We start from the raw sequence: 20026 nt of genomic DNA, 5'->3' as shown, positions 1-20026 counted from the left end.
AGCCCTTGGCATTACTTCAGGGGAAGTTTCCAGTCAGGATTCGTTTTTGACATAGATGAATGGGGACTTCAGTGAGACAACTCAGAAAAAAAAGTGTTTGTCCTATATACTTTTGCTGAACATTAAGCTTTGAAAAATGAATTACTACATTTAAAATTGCCTCTCAACATTAATAGCTGGAAAAGATCTGCCCAGTTCTCTATATGAGAGCGGGGATTTATTTGCTGTGGTAAAAAGGGAGTGAACTCCTACTTTCTCCATTCGGACGTACTCCTGGTGTGGGTTGTGTTGTCACCTTTTTCTTAAGGAGAAGAACATTCTTGATGATAAAAACAGCGTACAGAGATGAGACTGCATTTTGGAAATTGAACAGTATCTTCTTCTCTATAGATCCATAACCATTAACCAAAAGAGTACAAATTTTCAAACAAGCTTTTGAGGGGAAAAGATTACATTTACCAAAGAAGGTACTATTGCAGAGATCTACATGTTGAGTTGATTTTACAAAGCAGTCAAGCAGTTTTGTGTTCTAAAACTTTTAAGATCTGAATGCAAGGTATAACTAAATTTCTCTGACAGGTACATGGAAAAGCTCTTAATAACCTAATATCCCCTGTGTCAGAAATGTATTTTTAGAACGTGTAAGGCTTAAAGATGTCTTTTTTAATGCAGTATCATGAAGTTAGAAAGCCTGCAAATTGATAAAAGATGTGATTTTTTTTCCTCTGTGCCTTCACCCCATAGCATTTTAGGAAATGGTGGGCATCATCTTAATCCTTGTATGTTCTTCTTTGTGTATTTTCAGGATTCCTCTTCGATTGGAACAGCCACGGTGGCTGGTCCCAGGACAAGTGCAATAATTGGAGATCAGGGAACACCACCGAAGGTCCAGCTCCCCCTCAATATGTAAGCAACTCATCTCAGTCCCTGCGCACTGTTTGTTTCCAATCGTGTGTGTGTGTGTGCAAGATTTTGAAATCTGAAAGCCTGAATCTCAGCTCAGGAGCATTCTGAGAAGGGAGAGATCGCAATTTCATACATGACCCACCCTCTGCTGAAGCTGAAAAATGAGTAGAGAAAATTAAGACTTCCCCCTTTCTCTGTGAGCCCTTTTAGGCTCCTGGTATATTTATTACAGCTGTATGAATCACTGTGAAGCAAATGGAATGCCTCTCAGATAGAGAAAATCTCCTGGTGTAGTCCCATGCAATCAAACACATGGTACATTCATCATTAACCAGAAAAAAATGACCCAATTGCAGTTTTTCAGTGCCATAAACAAATGCAACAAATGAACTTCATATCATGGGCACATGGGCTTATTGAATAGTGTGTAGAATAACAGAAGGCTGACTAGATATAGAACAAAAAGAGTAGACTTCATTATAATAAATGTCTTCTAGCCTGATTGGTTTATCTGGTACCTGTCTAGTTAAACTACTGAACCCTTTCCTTTCATCACATATACTTTATGAAAGCAGTAGAACTATATAGACATACACACACATACGCACACTAGTATTTTAAAGTTTTATGATATGGCTAAAACAAGGTCTGAAATCACAAACAAAATCATAAAATAACATAGCAAATGTGCTTTAAGGAGAATAGGGGAGTTGGAACAGAACCAAAACAGATTTGTTCTTGGCTACTAAGGTGAGACCTTCATACCTGATCTTCATACCGCACATCACTCACTGCCCCCCAGAGAGGTCTTACCATCACCCTGTGGTCACCCTGTGCAGTCTGTGTGGCACATAGTAGGGCACAAATTTATTTCAAACGTTGCCCAGGGAATCAGTAACTGGCAGTATTTCCAGTATTTAGTTGCTGAATCAGGACGTTTTCCAGCTCTCTGGCAATGCCCCTGCATCTGTGCCTCAGCAAGTCTCCCCTCCCGTGCTTCTCCTGTCGTCTCCCTTGTGAAGCAGCCTCGTAATCCGGTCTGTCATTTTGCATTTGCGAGCCAAGTTCCAGTCAAAGGGGAAGCGTTATCTGAAAGCTGTAGCAGAACTGGGGAGGTACAACCCTCCACAGAGCCCTGGGGCTTCTGCGTTGTAAGTATAGTCACAGGCAGCTCCCCGAGGCCAAGAACATGAGCTACCTTCTCACTTAGGCCTTTTTTTAGGGAACTTTTAATAAACATTTTAGCTTCTTTTAGGTCCTGCTCCCTAACCCTTAGCCTCACTGATTCCCATAGCCCAGAATAACTTGCTATTACATTTTTCGAGATTTCAGATTGTTGTTTTAACACTTCCTTCTCAGTTGTAGATTTTGCTGGTTTCACACTTAAAATGTGGAGAATGGTGAAACGTGTCCAAGTCCAAAGGCTTTGGTTTAAGGCAAAATCAGCCTCAGCAAAAGGGATCACTAGACATGATTCCCTGCCAGAGAAAAAGCCCAGAAACCCTTTCTGGGGAGGGAAGCTGCCTGCAATCAAATTGTTTTCAGCCATGTGTGAGAGCAGGCGTCCCACCAGCTCTTCCACAGCCCTCTTTCTGCCAGCACATGGGGCGTACGCCTGTCCCCTTAGGGCTACCATGCCATCCACAGCCAGGCAGCAGACCCAGGCTGGTCCTGTTGCCGAGTCGGAGAAGCCCCCAGCTCATTGCAGACTAATAGAGGAAACCCCCAAGGGACAGGCATCCTCACTGCCCCGCACAGGTGGTGGGATTGCCAGTCCATGAAGAAAGTGCTGATGCCCTCCATTGTCCCACGGTCACGTTATGTGGTTATCACATACAAGTTTTCAGCAGTTTAGCCATACAGAGATTGGTCAGCATTGGCATATTGTCCAGGCTGGGCTGTCATACTCCTTCTTTTAGTCTCTGCAGGGATTTTAATACTCTCTAAAGAGGATGCGTAGGCTCATTGTGATACTGGATATTCAGGCTTACTGGAGGCTGAGCTGGGGGAATTTGCAGGGAGGAACAGAAAGAAACCAGTAGGACAGCTGGAGATTGCTGCAAGGGAAAGCAGCCTATGATCCACTTAGGGTAATTTTCCTTGCACCTTCTTCCAGCATCTCAACCTGTAAATTACATTATTACATGTAGCCCCTTGGGGAAAGGGCTAAGTAAGTCTATCTCAAATGCTCTGTCCTTGACCTCCTGCTTTACCCATACCTTCTGAATATGAGCCCTGTGTAAGCAGCAACTTAAAAAGGGGTAGTCAAAGCCGTAGTTTCTGCTCCCCCGAGTGAGTGCAGTCTGGCACTTTCTGTTATGTCCTAGCAGAGTGCAGTGCTGAAGGATTAGCACTGAAGCATGCAACCTTATTTCATGTCAGGGTGATGCATTTTAATGTTCTTCAGTTCATATGTAGCCTCATGTTTTCCATCAGGTGAACAGCTACAGACCTGCTCAGGACCACCTGGTTATATAGACTAAACAAAAGATGTGCAGGATGGTTTCTCCCATCTGTTGACTAATGAAATACAGTTTCTGATTAGGTCTTTGTACCCCGTGCACGTGGTAAACAAAGACAGGCACATCAGCCTAAGCACGCCCCAAGGAGCCGTTACCAAATATTTCATATTCTGCTCATTACTGCTGTTTATTTACTGCCTTCAGAATAAAAATAAGGAAATCTACTGGTACCATAAAGGAGTAGAATCAGGAAAACTAACAGGATTTATTCTTCAATTATATTTCCTGGAGAGCAGAAGTAAAAAGACATGTATCATTTTTATTGGCTGCAAGTCTACAATCACAATGGTTATAGTTTTCATTATTTCTCTGGTTCGCTGCTCTAAGGTGGGCAGCAAGCCTCTTCTCACCCACCCCCGAGCCTAAGAGCATTCTGCTGCACTTTGTAGTGTAAATGCACTTTCTGTAAGTGTTTCCCCATTTGTCCTAATCTCTCTGCAATGCCTGGAAAGCACAAATAAAAAAAACACTCAAGAAGGCACAACCTTGATCAAGAATTATCAGACATCCATTTCTGCATTTGTAGAAAGGCTACAGTACTAAAAAAATACTGGTATTTACAAAGAAAGTGTTGTTCTGTGTGCGCACTCTTGCTATCCTATCCTGACTTTCCATTATTCCCCAAAGTGCAAGCAATCATTCTTAATTTTCAAGAAGAATCTCTCTAAACAGAGAGAATATCTTTAGGGACTTTAAGTTGTTGTCATTTCACAACATTAGACACGTCCCTGAAGTAGTAACGGAAGAACAAAAGAGAGATAAAAGAAAGATTCTAAACAAAGAGAATAAATAAAAGCTGTAATTAAATAAATAAAAAGTTCTACATATTAGGTCCTCTATTAAAGATTAATTAGAATACTTGCCTGCAAAACATCCAAAGCCAAATTCTTCCACTTCACTTGCTTAAATAAAAATTCCCTTGCAGAATTTGGCCTTCTGTCACTTTTTGGTTTACCCACATAATACAAGAATTACTATACCAGTTCAGAATGGTTTGGTGTGTTGTGTCTAAAACTGGCCAGCATAAATAGCATTGAGAGAGCTGCAAGAAAAGCTGATTTAAATGTTTTTGAAGTAACCTACCCATAAGAAAAGTTTCATCTGAAAATCCACAGTAGAGGTGGCTCCCACCCTGGAGCATACAAATATATACTTCATCCAGACGTTAGGCTTTGCAAAGCCTTCCTGCTCGAGTCCTGGTTACTCTGGCTGTCTGTAATTGCCGTGTCCTTCTGGAACTGATGCTAAGTCCTTCCCTTCAGTGCTGTTTTGCAGCAGTGTTTTGCTCTGATTGTGCCCTGAGTGAGAAGGATGTCCTATGAGTTTCTAAATTATTCCCTCCCTTTAATCTGATTAGTTATTTCCTTATTGTCTTAGCATCCAGTTGATCTTGCCTCTGCCATTTCTTGTTTGGTATGCTGTAATGATGTCCCTTTTTAACCACCGTTTCTGAGCAGTGTTTCTACTCACCGTCTGCTCTGTGGGGCTGGAGTCGAAGTGGGACAGGTGGTGGTTGGTGTCAGCTGTGTGCTTTCTTCTTGTGTGACCTCTCCCTGCAGCTACCTAGCCCTGTATGCCTACAAGCCTCAGAAGAACGATGAGCTGGAGCTCCGCAAAGGTGAGATGTACCGGGTCATTGAGAAGTGCCAGGACGGCTGGTTCAAGGGGACATCTCTGAGGAGCGGCATGTCCGGCGTCTTCCCAGGCAACTATGTGACGCCTGTTTCAAGGTGAGGACCGTTGGCCAAGGTGGATATGTCTGAGCTGGGGCTGAGAGGGATTCTGAGTCTGGAGGATGCTGAAAATAACGTAGCTCTGCTTTGAAATCACATTCCCCTTCCAGAAATTTTCTGGTGGCAATGCATACTTGGGTAACGAAACTTGCTGATTGTAGCATGGGGTTATCTATGTTCCCAGAAGACTTCACTAGTTATGTTAGATGATGGCATTTACAACCTACGATTTTACAGTCTGATGAGCCCAAGTTTTACTGTTGTAAAGAAGCTCTTGACTGATTTTTTATTGCTATAAAACTACTGGACATGTAACAGGGATAAACAATATAAGGAATGCTTGTGTCTTGCTTATCAGTAGCTCCTCATATAGATTTTTTCTTAAATCAAAGGTCTTGGATCATTTGGATCAAGACTAATGTTTGAACCATTAAAATTCAGAAGTGGTAGGAGAGTTCAGTAAATTGTCTGATTTTAGCTACCTTTGTCTCAGTTGCAGAAGCAGAGAAAAGGAAAGAATAGCATGTTTGGGGAGGAATGCCATTTGTCAGAGTTTGGTATTGGACAACACCAAATCAAAGGGTGTTTCTGATCTAGAGCCCACTCTGAAGTAGTCTTCAAGCTGAGGAGAAAGTTCATCAGTGTGTCCTAGACTGTTTTGCCCCACATGCTCCTTGCAGGCCAATGTTGCCATGTGTCTGGCCATATATCCTTTAGAGCAACCATGGGTTTGCAAATGGAACTCACTCCTCCTCATATGCTCTCAGTCTCTCCTCCCACATGCCCACAGTCTCCACCATCTTTCTCTCCTCTCCAGAGAAAGGCACCTCATAACTCAGACAGTGTTGATTTTGAAAAATTGATCGAGGTTTGTTCCATCTTCAGTTTATGTCAAGCTTATAATATGTGGACTGAGCAAGACCAAAAGTTAAGAGCGGATTAGAAGACGATAACTAAACCTGCTGACAGTCCTAATATTACATTTCAGTCAAAAAAACCCCATTAGTTCATGGGGTCTTCACTGTTCATCAACCTAAATGTATTTACCTGATTTTATAGAGCCCCTTGGCTGCCTTCACTCCTTGCCTCTTCAGCTCTTAATTAGTAAAGAAGTTTGTGCTGAAGTGTTGGTGATCTGAATCAGCAAGACTTTATTAAATGCGGCATGTCACAGCTAGAACAAGACAGAGAGAAGTGCTAAAGGGCAAAAGTGCTTTCCACAAAACCCGAAAGCAGCTTTATGATTATATTTATGATCCTGTGAGCTAATTAAGTTCCTCTGTAAATCACCCTCAGTGAGAACAGCGAGAAAAATCTGATAGCGACAAAATCTCCTATTTGCTGCACTTTCTACTTACTTTGTTCCCCTTTGACAGCAAAGCAGAGAATTAGATTCATGCATGTTTTTCTGCCACTCCCTACAAAACCCAAGAAAAAGAAGTTGCTCATGAATTTAATAACACGGAACTAGATTTACAAGATGCCAAAGCACGTGTGTGAGCAGAGCATGGTGGAAAAAGGACAAGACCCTTTAAATGGACAGACAAGCAGAGAAAATTTGCCATATCCAACATCTATCCAGCTCTGTGTGAGTCACAGTTTCTGTACCTGTCAGTGTGCATGTTTGCCTGAACGCAGCTTTCCGTGGACTATTAGGTGTGCTTTTCTGGCAAACTCCATCTAGTGCAGATGGCCAAGGCAGCTCCAGCTGAACCTTGCTGCTATCCTGCCAGCTCTTCACAGCAGATGACAGACAGTCAAGATTTCCATCTGGTGGGATTCCCAGCTTTTCCCTACCTGGAGGCTGATGAAAAAAAAAATTGTATTAAAAAAAAAATCAGGTTCATTTAGCAAAATGTAATCCGGCCAAACCTTGCACGATGAGATGAGTCAAGGATTTTATGACACTACAGTGTTGTTTTTCCTCCTGTGATTTTGGGGGGAGCAGGGACTGGGCAGAGGTGATGGCTGTTTTTTGCACTTTTGGACCATATCTTGCAGCCTGTGTTTGGGTTTCTTTCCATCAGAATTTCATTCTTTTGGCTCTTCCCTTTTCCACTCGTAGTGTTGCTTCTTCTGTCTTTCTTGTCCTCTGAACTGGGACAGATTGTTTAGCATACTCTTTCTTTCTGCTCTTCACCTCTCTGTGTTCTCGCACAACAATTTTGGGGCCCCAGAAGTTCTCCCAATCCCAACCCCCATAGGTTGGCCTTGCACCCTTTCTGTTATCCTCTCCTCCCTTGCTAACCCCCTGCACTGTCTCATTTCCATGTCCTCCACCATACTTTGTTCGGCACCATATCCCCTCTGCTGTGCTTTCCTGGAGGAGGACCTTGGCACATGGAGCAGCCCAGGAGAGAACAGCACAAAATGAACCTTCTGTTTCATGGCGTCTACTGCTGGGGAAGGAAATTATTCAGGAACCTCTGTAAGAAACTCAGAGAAAGAGCTGCTGAGCAGCAGCTGAGTTTGTCCATTGGTGTCCTTCTGTCCGCCCCAGTGATCTCCTGCCCCCCTCAGAGAGTTTCTAGCTCAGTGGTAAGAGGATCAAGACCTGCTGAACTCATTGCATAGGACAAAGAGCCTCGTTCCTTCCCTCTGAGGTCTACCCAACCACTCAGATGAAATACAAACTATTCATACAGTTTAAGTGAGCAGTGAAAGAAGGGCCGATTATTGTTTGGATTTTCTTTTCAGTAAGGTCAGCTGCATTCCCTTCTCTTTTGCGTTTCCTTAGCAAATCTAAGCTAGGGCTGGTTACACTGGTAAGGTAAGTGCTCAGCCAAGCCAAGCCCTGCCAAGTCTGCTGCTTTTCAGTCCCTTTCAACAGCCACACACAGACCTGGTGTTATCCATCTTTTTTTTCACCCTGTGGGGCTGTATGCAGGTTTGGTCCTAAGAAAAGATCTCTGAGTCTGTTTTAATTATCACTCCATTAGTGCCTGTAAAATAGCCTCTGGCACGCAAAATGACATTTGGGAGATATCCGTTTCTTCTGAATTTAGATTTGTGATTTTACTAGGAACTATTCAGACAGAAAAGTAGCTTAAGAAAAAAAGTGATGAGAAAAATTATCTTTTCCTTTTTTACCCTGCACTTCTTCCCATAGGATGAAGGGGTGAAAATATCTCCAGCATGCTTATGACTGTGTCCTATAAAGATAAATATACATCTATATCTCGATTTACTTTAACACCTGAGAGGATATCATGTTGAACCCCCTAAGTACCTGGGGGTGCTTATCAGCATTGTGGCTGGGTATCAACGTCTCCGCAGTGTGCTTTTGCTGTGCCTTGTCTCCATGCAGGGTGCCAGTGGGAGCCGGGCAGCCCAGGAACAGCGGAGCTGGGGGAGCTGCGACAACAAAAGGAGCCCCAGGAACCATCCACCCCATCGGGGCTGGTCACACCAACGCTGCCACGGCTGTCAGACCGGTTGTTCCTATCACTGCTCCTCAGACACATCCCCAGCTACAGGCGGCCTCTCCGCAGCTGAATAACTGCTTGAGGTATTCAGCTCAGCAGCCAGCCAGCCAGACCCGCAACGCCATGCAGATGGGTATGTGTGCAGCCCCGCCGGTGCCTCTCGGCCTGTGTCGGCGGGATTGATGTCTCACCCCTTGAGCACAAGCCTTTCGAATCCGCCGCTTGTTTTCTCGTTTTAGTCACAGCTCAGTCAATGTGGAATAGAGTATGTTTTATTTGCTTGTAATATTTATGGGCTTCTATTGATCTCTGGGAACCACGTTGTGTTTATCAGATTGTTCTGTTGCTACAGCTGAAATAGATTATAGTGTTTACAAATATTTATACAATTTATCTGAGTGAAAGCAAGCACCCTGCATACTGAGGAGATTAACAGTTCTGAGTCCAGTTGGCTTGCTGATGGAAAAATACTGCCCTTATCGCAGGGCAAGTAGTACACGACTTAAAATTAAGAAGCATTTCACTGGGCTTCAGGGATGAAAGGTATTTATTAGGCAGAACAGGACCCGGTGTTAGTGATAAAGCAAAAGATCTGAAAAATACTGCCACCTTTTTGAAATGAGAATAAGAGCTTCTCACACCAGGGGGCCTCTGTTCTTTCCAGGTTCCCTTTCTGATGTACAGCACAATTTTCTAGAGTACAATTTATTCCCTTTTCCCTGATGTTAAGCAGCTCTGATGTCGAATAAAGTAAAAGTAAATCCTGTGGTGGAACTTTATAGCAAAATTTAAAACGTTTTGTTTCTGATATTTTATAGGGATGTGAGCCATTGTGTTTACAAAGGCATATCAGTAAGGACTGTGACTGCTGAAAACTGAGGTCTTAGATACAAAACAGAGCAAGCACAAATGAGAAATACACTGCGGTGTAAGTCATGGATTCATACCTTTTGAAGCCAGAAGGCACCGTTATGACCACCTACTCTCACCTCCTACACAGTCCAGACCAAAGGGAAGGAAACGTAATCAAATATGTGTGAATCTGAATCTCCAACAGTGCAGACTCTGCTCAACAAACGGTGGCAGTTTACACGGCATCTGTGTCACACTGGGGAATAATTGACTTATCTTCTTTTTGCCTAGTTGAGAAAGTGATGCTTTCCCCTCAAGTCACACCCTTCCAAGAGCCCTTCTGCTCTTACAGTGCAAAGGCAGAAACGTTCCCTCCTGGTCAAGGCTCTCAGGGAGTGTTCAGGTGCTCCTGGTGCCTCCTGTGCCCATGCTGACAGGCAGACAGGCTTCCCTGAAACTCAGGTGACATATCATTTTGCCCCACACACCTGGCGTGCCCCACACCTTCCTTCCACCGCGCTGCTGTGCTACACTTCCAGCAGCTTCCCTGATTTAAGATTGCTCCACTCTGACATCTTAAAGTGCCAAGGAGTTGACAGGCAGGGTAATCCAGGGACCACAGAGCTGCTCCAAAACCTCCGAAGTGGGGAGTTCTTCAGTCCTTCCAGAAGGTTCATGAGATTGTTGTTTTAATTAAATAAACTTTTGCCAGGATAAATAAAGGGGTTTTTTTTAAGTATTATCAGTATTTTTCTCCATAATGGATGCCCTCACCAGTCTCCTGCAGACCAGAGCCCCTCAAAAGGTCTCTTTAGTCCTGCAGGACAGGGCAATGCACACTGACTTTTGGAAAAGCTTTCCAAGGGAGGCAAGCTGGCACAGTATTCAAGTCACGTTTCTGTTGGCTTGCAATATACATGAGTAACAAATCAATTTTGCACAAGGCCACTAATGTAGGAATACACCCAAAATGAAATATGAGTGGTGTAGAACAAAAATAGCCTTCAGTGAGCATTGCTAATTAATAGCATGTTTGATGCAGCACAGTCCAGATCCAGAGATCCCAGAGCAAAGGCATACATTGTAACAGTAAGCAGATGAAATTACAGAATAAAATGTGAGAGCTCTGCTCAGAGTTGATTTTTCTCAGGCCATTTACTTTTCTGTCTCTTTTGTGTTTTCTGTTTCTTTTGTGTTTGGAAACACCGAGCCCTATATGAAAGAAGTAATGTACCTAATATGATTATCAAATCAGCCTTCTGCATCCAGGTACATGCAGTGAAATTCCATTATTACGCTTTTCCTCTAAATTTAGGAAAACCATTGATCCCTACAGCCAGTAGTTCAAAACCTTGACCCTGCAAGCTTAACCATCCTGGAAAATTAGATTTCTGGCAGCAATGGTTGCTCATCACAGAGGTTCCAAATGGGGAAACTAGAAGGAGGAAATCACTTCAAGTTAACCAGTGGTGCCCTGTCTGGCTCTCTAGAAAGGAATTGCACTTTCCAGTATATGTTCTTGGTAATCCAGGGAGGGGGGAAATGGTAAGTAATAGTAAGAATAGTGTTGAAGGTGTCTGTAGTAACAACTTCTAGGCCCTTCCTCATGCTACACAGTAAAATCACACCAAGTTCAAGACAGGTTAATGATAGTTGTGTTGATTTGCTGTGAGCAACATTAATAAAAAGAGATGTTATAGAGTCAAGGAGTTACCATGAGGGAGAATCATGTGAACTTTGGAGGTGTTAATCTGATGGTCGCTGGCCCATCCTGTTCAGTATCCCTTGGGATAATAGGGGAAAAGGTTGGGGGATGAAATTCCCTTCTGGCAGGAGTGCTCAGCAGGTGTAGTGAGTATGATTAACGTCACTCCTTATTGTTTCAATCCCTGGTAATGGGTGTCAGTGTTAACCATAGAAACAGAAAAAATAGTGGTTTGAGTTGTTCTAGCATTGTTGCTCAGTTATAAATTGAGTGAACTCCAGCTGGTCCTGTGTAAAAATGTATCCTTTGGATGAATTTGTATGAAAACCGCAGATCAGAGCGGGTCAGAAATTTTCAAGAAAAATGCTTCTTGGTCAAAGAAAAGCTGATTTGTCGGACTCAAAGCTTTTAACAAAAAGGAATAGATGTAGTTCAACCAGACTTGAGCCATGAAGCTGTCCTGGCTCAGGTTGCAAAGGAATAGACAGCTTCGCAGAGCTATTCTCCGCGGAGGAACAGTGCAGTGACCAGATCCTATGTTTTCACATCCCAGGTGAATGCCCTGAGACTGTTGTGGGGTGGGTGAGTAGGTTCTGCTCAGAAAAATGTTCAAAGGTTCAAGTTTTACACTGAGGCAGAACTAAACCAGACTACGAAACCTTGAAATCAGTTTGTGAAATGGGCATCTTCCAGCCAGTCCTACTATTGAATTGTTTAAGTGAGGGGATGTCTGAGTGTGGACTCGGCTTCTGGTCTGTACATACTTGAAGGAGTGTTACACCTAAGCAATCAACCAACCTGGAAGTCAAAGGCAACATCATTGTGGAAGCAGACCTGGAGCTTTCTCATACTTTTTGCAATGTGAGGCACGCAACACGCTCCCGAATCCCTAGAGAGCTGACCTCAGCAGTGTGTCATGGCCACCGTTAAACAGACGAGTGCTAATTCCTGGTTCCTAGTGCTTGTGGGGAGGGTTTCCTCAGCAGGGGCAGCAAGACTAAAAGGCACCGCATAGTCCCTTAGGGACTTTGCTGGCAGAGACGAGGCTGAGCTCAGAAATCCTCTGGTGGATTTCTGCTTAATTTATCTTGTGCAGCACAGTGATGTGCTGTTGATCATTTTGTTGGGGCTGAAACAAGAGACCTTCCTTTGTAATTGCCGTCTGCGAGGTCGGTGTGGATCATCTGGGCTAACCCTTTAGGTCTCAAGTTGCGTTGCTCCACAACCTGTCAAGTTAGGAGGGGGTCCCGGAGGTTGAGAACACAGCTTAGCTGGAATAAGATAAGGTATTTTAAAAACACAGTAGGCTTGCTATTTATTTCCAGGCATGGGCAGAGATGGTCAGGCCATTCCCCAGTCACATGTCTAGGCAAGACTGGCCATTTTGGTGACTGCAGACAGGTCTTTCGCAGCCAGGAGGGGAATTTCTAGGATTTAGACAAAACCACTTGCAAGCTGAGTTATCCTGGGTTAAGGCTAAGGTCTTAGCTCTCTGTTGAGCCCTGATGCCTCATGGCAGTGATGGCCACCAAAGGGACAAGTCATGGCAGTTAGTTCATGGAGGTCTTAACCATGCTCTGTCCTCCCTCCACAGCTCACCCCTCGGTGCCAGCCCCAGAGCGTCCCACAGCCACGGTCTCGCCCCTGCGGACGCCCAGCTCACCCTCCCGCCTGCCAGCAGCAGCCATCCGGCCTCACCCCGCCATCTCTCCGCAGCACGGCCACCAGCCACCCGCCCCAGGGGCCCGGCCCCTCATCCCCCTCACCTCTGCCGCTGCCGCCATCACCCCACCCAACGTCAGCGCGGCCCACCTCAACGGTGAGGCTGGCAGTGGGCCGCTGGGTGGCCCTGTCACCCCTGGCCCCACTGGCAAGGCTGAAGAGAGGAAGAACGAGAAGGTAAGGGCCACTGTGCCATCGCTGCACCCCACGTTCCCACTGCCCCTCCCTCCCATGGGGCTGTCAAGGAGGGACCCTGCCGCCACACGGGAGGGTGGAGGCTGGTTTTCATCACCTGGCAGGTTGGGCATCCTCATCTCACATTGTTTTCACGCTTCATCCTTTCTCCCCCACCATCCCTGGTGCTGCTCTTGCGTTACCCACTCGTGGGTGGGAAACAGGGTTGAGCCACTAATGGGCTGAATTTGTGTGTTTCTTCCAACAATCGGCACCCGGATCTGCAAATTTACAATGGTGCAGAAAGCTGTTATAGCGGGCTCTTGGTCACCAAAACTGGATGGCCAAGTCAGAAGCCATCTGCCTCATTTCGTGGAAGAAGGTGATGGTGGTACCAGCCCTGGGGCAGGTGCCACAGACACAGTAAAACACTGGATTATGAATGACAGGAGATGGTTTACTGCTCCAGAAACATCTATTTCCTGCAGAAACTTTCATTGCAGTGGCACAGCCAAAAGGGGAGAAGGGAATTAAATACGGCTCATTGGGACGTAAGTACCATGCACTGAAGGTTCAATCATGTAGGAGCCAGCAGTGGGACTGATATCTGAGTGCCTGTCCCTTGTACACCTTGCTGTGCTACAGATGAAGCATGGAGAGTTGCTTTAAGCGCCCAGCCTTTTAGGTTGTTGGTGAATATTTTGCTTTCACCAAATGTTTACATCATGTTAGCACTTCCTATTTATCAATGCTGAGAGCTATCTCCATACTGCCTAGCAGAGCCCACTGACAGAAACTGCCTGCTGGAAGCAAGCTCCTACTTTGTGTCTGAGTAGGAGGAAGAGATGTGGCGGTTTACTTTTCTTTTGGACCGCAAAAAAAAAATCCTTTTCTGTGTTGAGTGGCACATATGGGGTAAACATTTGCTTTGTACATGGTAATGCTGAGGTTGCAGATCTTACGTGTAGTCAGGGTCCCAGATAACCCGTACTTTCACAAGATGAAGAATACAAGTTTTAAAACTTAATCCTGTCTTGAATTTTCTCTGAGTGCCTTTTGGTGAGAGAAGGGTGTAGAACTTCTGTTCGGGATATGAAATTTCAATACTTGTTTGCAAAGGATAACTTCCAAGTGTGCATCGAGGACTGCATGCTGTGCGAGCGGAACAATATGTGCTACTTCTGCAAGTCCAAGGAATTATATGGTATTCGGCAGAAGGTGGTACATGTGCGTGTTACCTCAGAGCTGTGTGTACTGGCATATTTAATACTTCCTAAAACATATCATGCTATTCTTTAGGTCCATATATTTTAATTTATGTGGAACTGCACACTGAAATTTCCTAGGCAAAATTATATCGGGTCCCTTCCTAAGATACTGGTTAACCTTTCCCAAGCTCTTACAGCTTTAAGTTACTGAATTTGGATGCAGGGAAGTAAAGTTACAGGTTTCTTGAGCTCCATGGATGAGGGGGAGAAGCAAATAATATACCACATCATTGCAATGAGCGTTGCCAAAGACCATTTCAGTACCTGGGAAGTATCAGAGAGAAGTGACAAAATTTTCATCTCTGACTGGATTGGGTAGTGTATAACTGCCCTGTGTTGAACAATATATTCCTGAATGTCATATTTCACCTTAATTTTAGAAAGATCTGAGTTAATGATGCTTTCTTTCCTTTTAGAAGCAGTGACTGATATTTGGCCGGTTAACTTGTGTTCCTGTTCTTTGCATAAAGCCAAATATTTCTTTGAAACAGTTGAGAGCTTAGATAATGCCAGACTAAAGACACATAACTATTCAAAAAGGAATCTGTGAGTCAGAACTGGAGCCATATCTGGAACCACGCTTGATATTTCCAAAGTGGAGGCTGGTTGGGCAGGTTTTTTGGTAAACAGGGAACATTCATAACACTCAGAAGGAATATCTGCGGGGAGAGGCAATATCTGTTATCAGTACATCTGATAGGAAAAAACAGACAAGTCTGAGGGGCAAAAAACAGAAGCTAACTAACAAACTGCCAGATAAGCAAAGATTGGAAGCAATTTATCTGAGTTCAGTTTCATTATATTAATCAGTCAGGTACTTCGAGATGAAAGGAACAGAGGGGATGTTAGTAAGAGGAGCGGTAATAAGGTCTTCAGCTCTACTGAACACAGAACGGAAGAAATGCACAGGTAATTATCTCCTGAGAAACCGAGATTAGCAAGTCGTATCTGAGGTAAATTGTGATGTGCCATAAAATAAGCATTGTTGCTGGAATCAACAATTTTTGATGTCCCATCAAATTATTAATTTCAATCCCAGCTTCATCTTTCCAGTTTCTTTTCTAGAATTCCCTTGAGGATGAGGGCTGAATGGTAAAAGGGAGAATGGCTGTTTCGGGAAACATTCTCTTGTTATTAACCACATTTTTCTTTCTCATTCTGATTGTCAGTGTGGGTTCATTACAGTACAGGGGGCATACGGTACGTATGAAGAAGCAGTTTGCATTCTGGGATGGACGTGCTGAGGATTTACCGGTTTTCACAGTTCTGTTGTAGAAGATGTTTCTGTGAGGGCTATGGAGATAAATTGCAATTTTTGCATTTATTGTTCTGATATAGTCAGATTTATTCGTGCTTGGGAAATTTTCTTCAGATGATAAATTTAGCAAGGTTGGTTGGCTGCTTGAAGGCCATGCTGGGAGATAGTGAGAAAAAGTATTTTAAGGTATGATCTTCTACCAATTTATGTTTTATGGTTTCCCACCTGGATTTCATTCAGGGACACCAAAGGTAACATCAAGGGGTGGCTGCTGTAGTGAGTCTGTATATGCTATTTGGGTTGCTTGTTCCACGATGGAATTGTCTTTACCTTGGGAACAGGCTTCCTGACTGTACTGGTGAGGTAGTCACTGTTAATGCTTTCCCCTGTGCAAATGTTTATATGCCAATATCACGGGTTACTGTTGGTGTGCAGCAGTCAGATACAGGCACATCCCAAGGTTTCTCTAAAATAAAGGGACTCTGATTCCAGTGTTTACTCTTGTTTCCTTGTGGTTTCAAGACAAGTGGCAGAAATAATTCCAAGGATCATGGTTTTCAGCTCAACAGGAGTGGTTTTCTTGCTCATCTTCTATTAATATAGCAAATAAATCCGTAGGTCTGTTTTTTGACCTCTCTAGTCCTCTACTTCAGCTTATTTCCTGAAGGTCTTGATCAGGACTTCCAAATCTGCAGGTGAACCTTGGCACCTACATTCATTTAGGCATCCTAATAATAGCGTCTTACTGTCATACTCCTGCTGACCTTATCAGGAGGTAAAATACGACCTCCATGTCAGTCTTCACTTGTCAGTCTGCACCTAACTCCAGAGGATCCTATCTGCAACTGGGCTTGTGCTCCGCTTCTCAGCTCCTTGACCAGCCTCCTGTCCACTTAGGGAGCAGTTTCAAAGCTGCTCTCGGGTGCCAGCTGCCAGTGGTAGATGATGAAAGACTAAGCAATAGATAGTGCTTAAGTCCACTGTGCAACAGTGCTCGAAAAGTGCTCTGGCAGCCAAGCAGGCTTAGAAGTAGAGCGCTTGAAAATCAAAGCTGTTTCAGTGCTATACGGATGCAGTACAAAGCAGCAGGAAAGGCGGCTCACACAGAGGCAGTGCAGACACTACAGGAATAACAAGTTGAGGACTGAATAAAGGCAAGAGAGCAGAGCAGAAGTCAAAGAGGTAACAGTGGTCAGGGCAGCATAGGAGCATTAGCAGCTGCTGGGAGATATAGCAAGGCGCACTGGAGAAGGGATGCCAGTGGGGAGGGTGGAGGTGAAGGGTGCTGTCTAAAGCCCGGGGGGAGGCGTCCTGAAAGAGGACAGTTGGAATATAGGGGCTGAAATTTATCAGGCAGTTTAAGAGACCAAGGTGTAAAGGAAACTCTTTCCTCTTTTTCTCAAATATTTCCTGCTTGAGGCAAATTTTTCTTCTTTTTCGAAAAGGAGGTTTTGTTTCCCAGAAGGAAAATAATAATTCTCCCCCAAAGTCACTCTATTCCAGGTTAGGAACAGGAGCGTCCCAAAGACATCGGAAGGACAGGACGGAGGTAGAACAGAGAGCAAATGGGGAACACTCTTCTTCCTTTAAGGGTGTGGGGGTGGTATCAGGTGTCCTTTGAGCTCTCGCTCCATCATTTGCTAATAATATCTGCATGTGTAACCATCTGCAACTCAGAGAGTTCAGTCCCAGTTCCTGAATCTTCTGAACATCTGAAAGAAAGGGACGGAGATCCTAGCTGTGGAATGGAAGCAAAACCCTGTGATTTGGGGGCTTTTTTAAATGGGGACCCTGCTTTTCAGTCATGATGAGCACTGCCCAAGTTCAACCAGTAGATTACAGCTGAGAGCTTGTAATTATGGCATGACTACTGCTTTGACCTCGGTCAATTTTTGCTATAATAGTTTCTGCTGTACATAATCTGGGCTGATGCTTAATACCTCTGATAAAACCACTTGTTTGAATGAATTAATGCATTTCTCATTAAATGTGCTCCTCATTACGTTAATCAAATCAAGCAAATCATGCTGGGTGGTTTGACCACTGTAATTAAACTTTCTTTAAAATCCACTCATTTGGCTTTTGATGAGCATTTTGATTAAACTCTTCCAAAATGTTCGGCCCAATATCTGCTAAAGAGGAAAATAAGAGCTTGCACTAGCAAGCAAGCCATTAATTCATCACTGAGTTACACCAATTCCTTACTGTTTTACCTAGCCAGAGTATATAGAAATATTTGAAAATTGGCAATGTAAAATTAAATGTTTCTTACAAGTGTGCTGAGAGAACAAATCTGTTTGCAGCTTTAAATTTAGTGACTGTGTCCCTGGAATATATACAGGATCTGGAGGAGCAAGTCACAACAAATGGGAAAATACACTGGGCCACTGTTTACTGATGTTAAGATCACAAGAGACACATCTTCAGAAAATTATTTTGAACGTGCACCAACTGTTTTGCATGTGAAGACTGAATCAGTAAACATCTGTCTGTTCTCACCAGTGTCACTCACTTTCTTAAATATCAGTCCTTCTGCTCAAAATAGCTGCATTCCTCAAATGATACAGTATGTTTGGCATGATCCTGGTCTAAGGACTACATTACAAAATAGAACAAGCCAAGGCCTGTTTTCTGGCCCTGCAAGTGTCCTTGCATGATTTGCATCCACACTTCCAAGCTTTCTTCTTCATCCAAAATTGGGTGACTGCATCCAGACTGCTCATTGACAACAGTCCTGGTACATGGTATGGCCCAAACCATGCCCATAAGTTGGCCTGGGAGAGTGCTAGTTGATATAAGCCCAACCCACAATGATTAATGGATGCGGACCAGGGTTTGATGCTAAATCCTGGCCTTGTTTCATATGCCAGTGTAGACACGACCAGAGAGACTTCCCTCTCCACCGCTCCCCCTTTCTGCCAGTGCCTTCCTCTGCCTTCCCCTAATTTGCAGCCCAGTGCCCGGTCCCACCAGGCAACGTCCCTCAGTGCAGACCTGCTGCCTGCACACTTAGTCGCCCACACTGTCTTTACACAGGGTTGGAGACTAGATCAAAGGCCCTTTGAAAATTTGGCTTTGGAAACTCTGAGATGCTCTTTGGCCTTAGTTCACATTACAGCTGTCTGTTTAAGCTGTCGGTTGGTAGGACTGAAACAGCCTGAAGGACCTGATCCTACATGGTAGTGCACCTGCAGTTTTCACTTCCTCAGTGTTAGGCTCTGCATTGCAACTTCTTCTCATATTAACTTGTCCCTGAGTCAAGAGGATTTGTTATCGCTTCATATCCGCTAAAGAAATGTAATTCCTTATCCAGAAAATGAACGATCAGTCTCAAAAGTGAAGTGTTGAGCACTTGCAAGGACTTTGTAGATACAAAATGGCATGACAAAAATAGTGGTCGCCCTGGGATGAGTAAAGGAAGCTAAGGACAGAGTTGATGAAAGTAGATTTTTCAGATACAAAGTCAATATCACTGACCCTGAATTTTTGGAAGAGGAATTCAGTCTTCCCAGCAGATATGAAATGATTTAATATTTTTCATTTCGTAACCGGTTCACCTAAGAAGGCCCCCTAAGTTGCGCAGGTATGAAATGGAATGATAACAACTAAGTGACTAAATGGAAACAGCACAAGACATAAGAATGAACAAACTGCCCAAGAGCAGAAGAGCCTGGTTTGAATTCTTAGAATAAGTGCATAAAAATTAAGAAAGCTTTAAGAGGAAGGAACATTGGAATAGTAATGTAAAGGTTTGCATCAAAAAGATAAAGAATAAGTTCTGTGATTCTAATTTGGATACTCTGTAAGACATCTGAGTTGATCCTGGAGCCACCAACACCAATATTTCACTGACCATTTTCAGAGTTAGATTTGACTTTTCAGTTTAACATGTATTCCAGTTTGGTTTTGCTAAGGATTCTCTAATCTGGAATATTTTTGTTCCGTTCTCTCAAGACCTATGCACAGAATACATACTGTTAATCCATTTCCTCTCAACAAAGGCGAGGGGGCTGTCTTCATCACAAATGAGCCACTGCTTCCCATGCTCCAGAAAGAAAATCTTGGCTCTGTGACCAGCAAGTGATTCACCAGAAACTTGGCCAGGGAGTGGAAACCTCTTTTTCTGGTCATGTGAATTCAGGCCACAAAGTTCTGTTTTAGGGCAGAGAACTCGTGCTTAAAATCTCTCCAGCACCTTCTCCTTCATCGTTTGTGTTCAATTTGAAAGGACAAAAACCTGGCAACTTGCTGATGAATATTTTAAGGCTGGCAAATAACCCAGCCAAAAGCATGAGCCCCAGCTGTCAAAACATAGAAAACTTCAGCTTTACAATAAAACAGATTTCTGTTATTTCTGACTGGCTAGGATTCTTTTGCTTAGATCAAGGGCAATAAGCCATTGATCAAAATTTCTTTTTCTTCTTCGCATTTTTGATGTTAGGAAATGCTTTCAAACTCCCC

The 20026-nt window shown here is 43.8% G+C and overlaps 1 protein-coding gene across 1 annotated transcript in view; it reads left to right on the top strand.

Moving 5' to 3' along the window:
* SH3RF3 (SH3 domain containing ring finger 3) overlaps positions 1 to 20026 on the top strand; it is a 251417-nt gene that overhangs the window by 200773 nt on the left and 30618 nt on the right. The window contains exons 5-8 of the mRNA XM_063338544.1: positions 806 to 906; positions 4988 to 5158; positions 8469 to 8719; positions 12738 to 13042. Of these exons, the coding sequence (XP_063194614.1) occupies positions 806 to 906; positions 4988 to 5158; positions 8469 to 8719; positions 12738 to 13042 (828 nt within the window). The remainder of the gene's footprint in view (positions 1 to 805; positions 907 to 4987; positions 5159 to 8468; positions 8720 to 12737; positions 13043 to 20026) is intronic.

Source organism: Chroicocephalus ridibundus, chromosome 1 (genome assembly GCF_963924245.1).
Source record: "Chroicocephalus ridibundus chromosome 1, bChrRid1.1, whole genome shotgun sequence".
In the NCBI taxonomy this organism is placed as follows: Eukaryota; Metazoa; Chordata; class Aves; order Charadriiformes; family Laridae; genus Chroicocephalus; species Chroicocephalus ridibundus.
The sequence above is the reverse complement of the archived record's forward strand: the minus strand, read 5'-3'. Positions and strand labels throughout refer to the sequence as shown.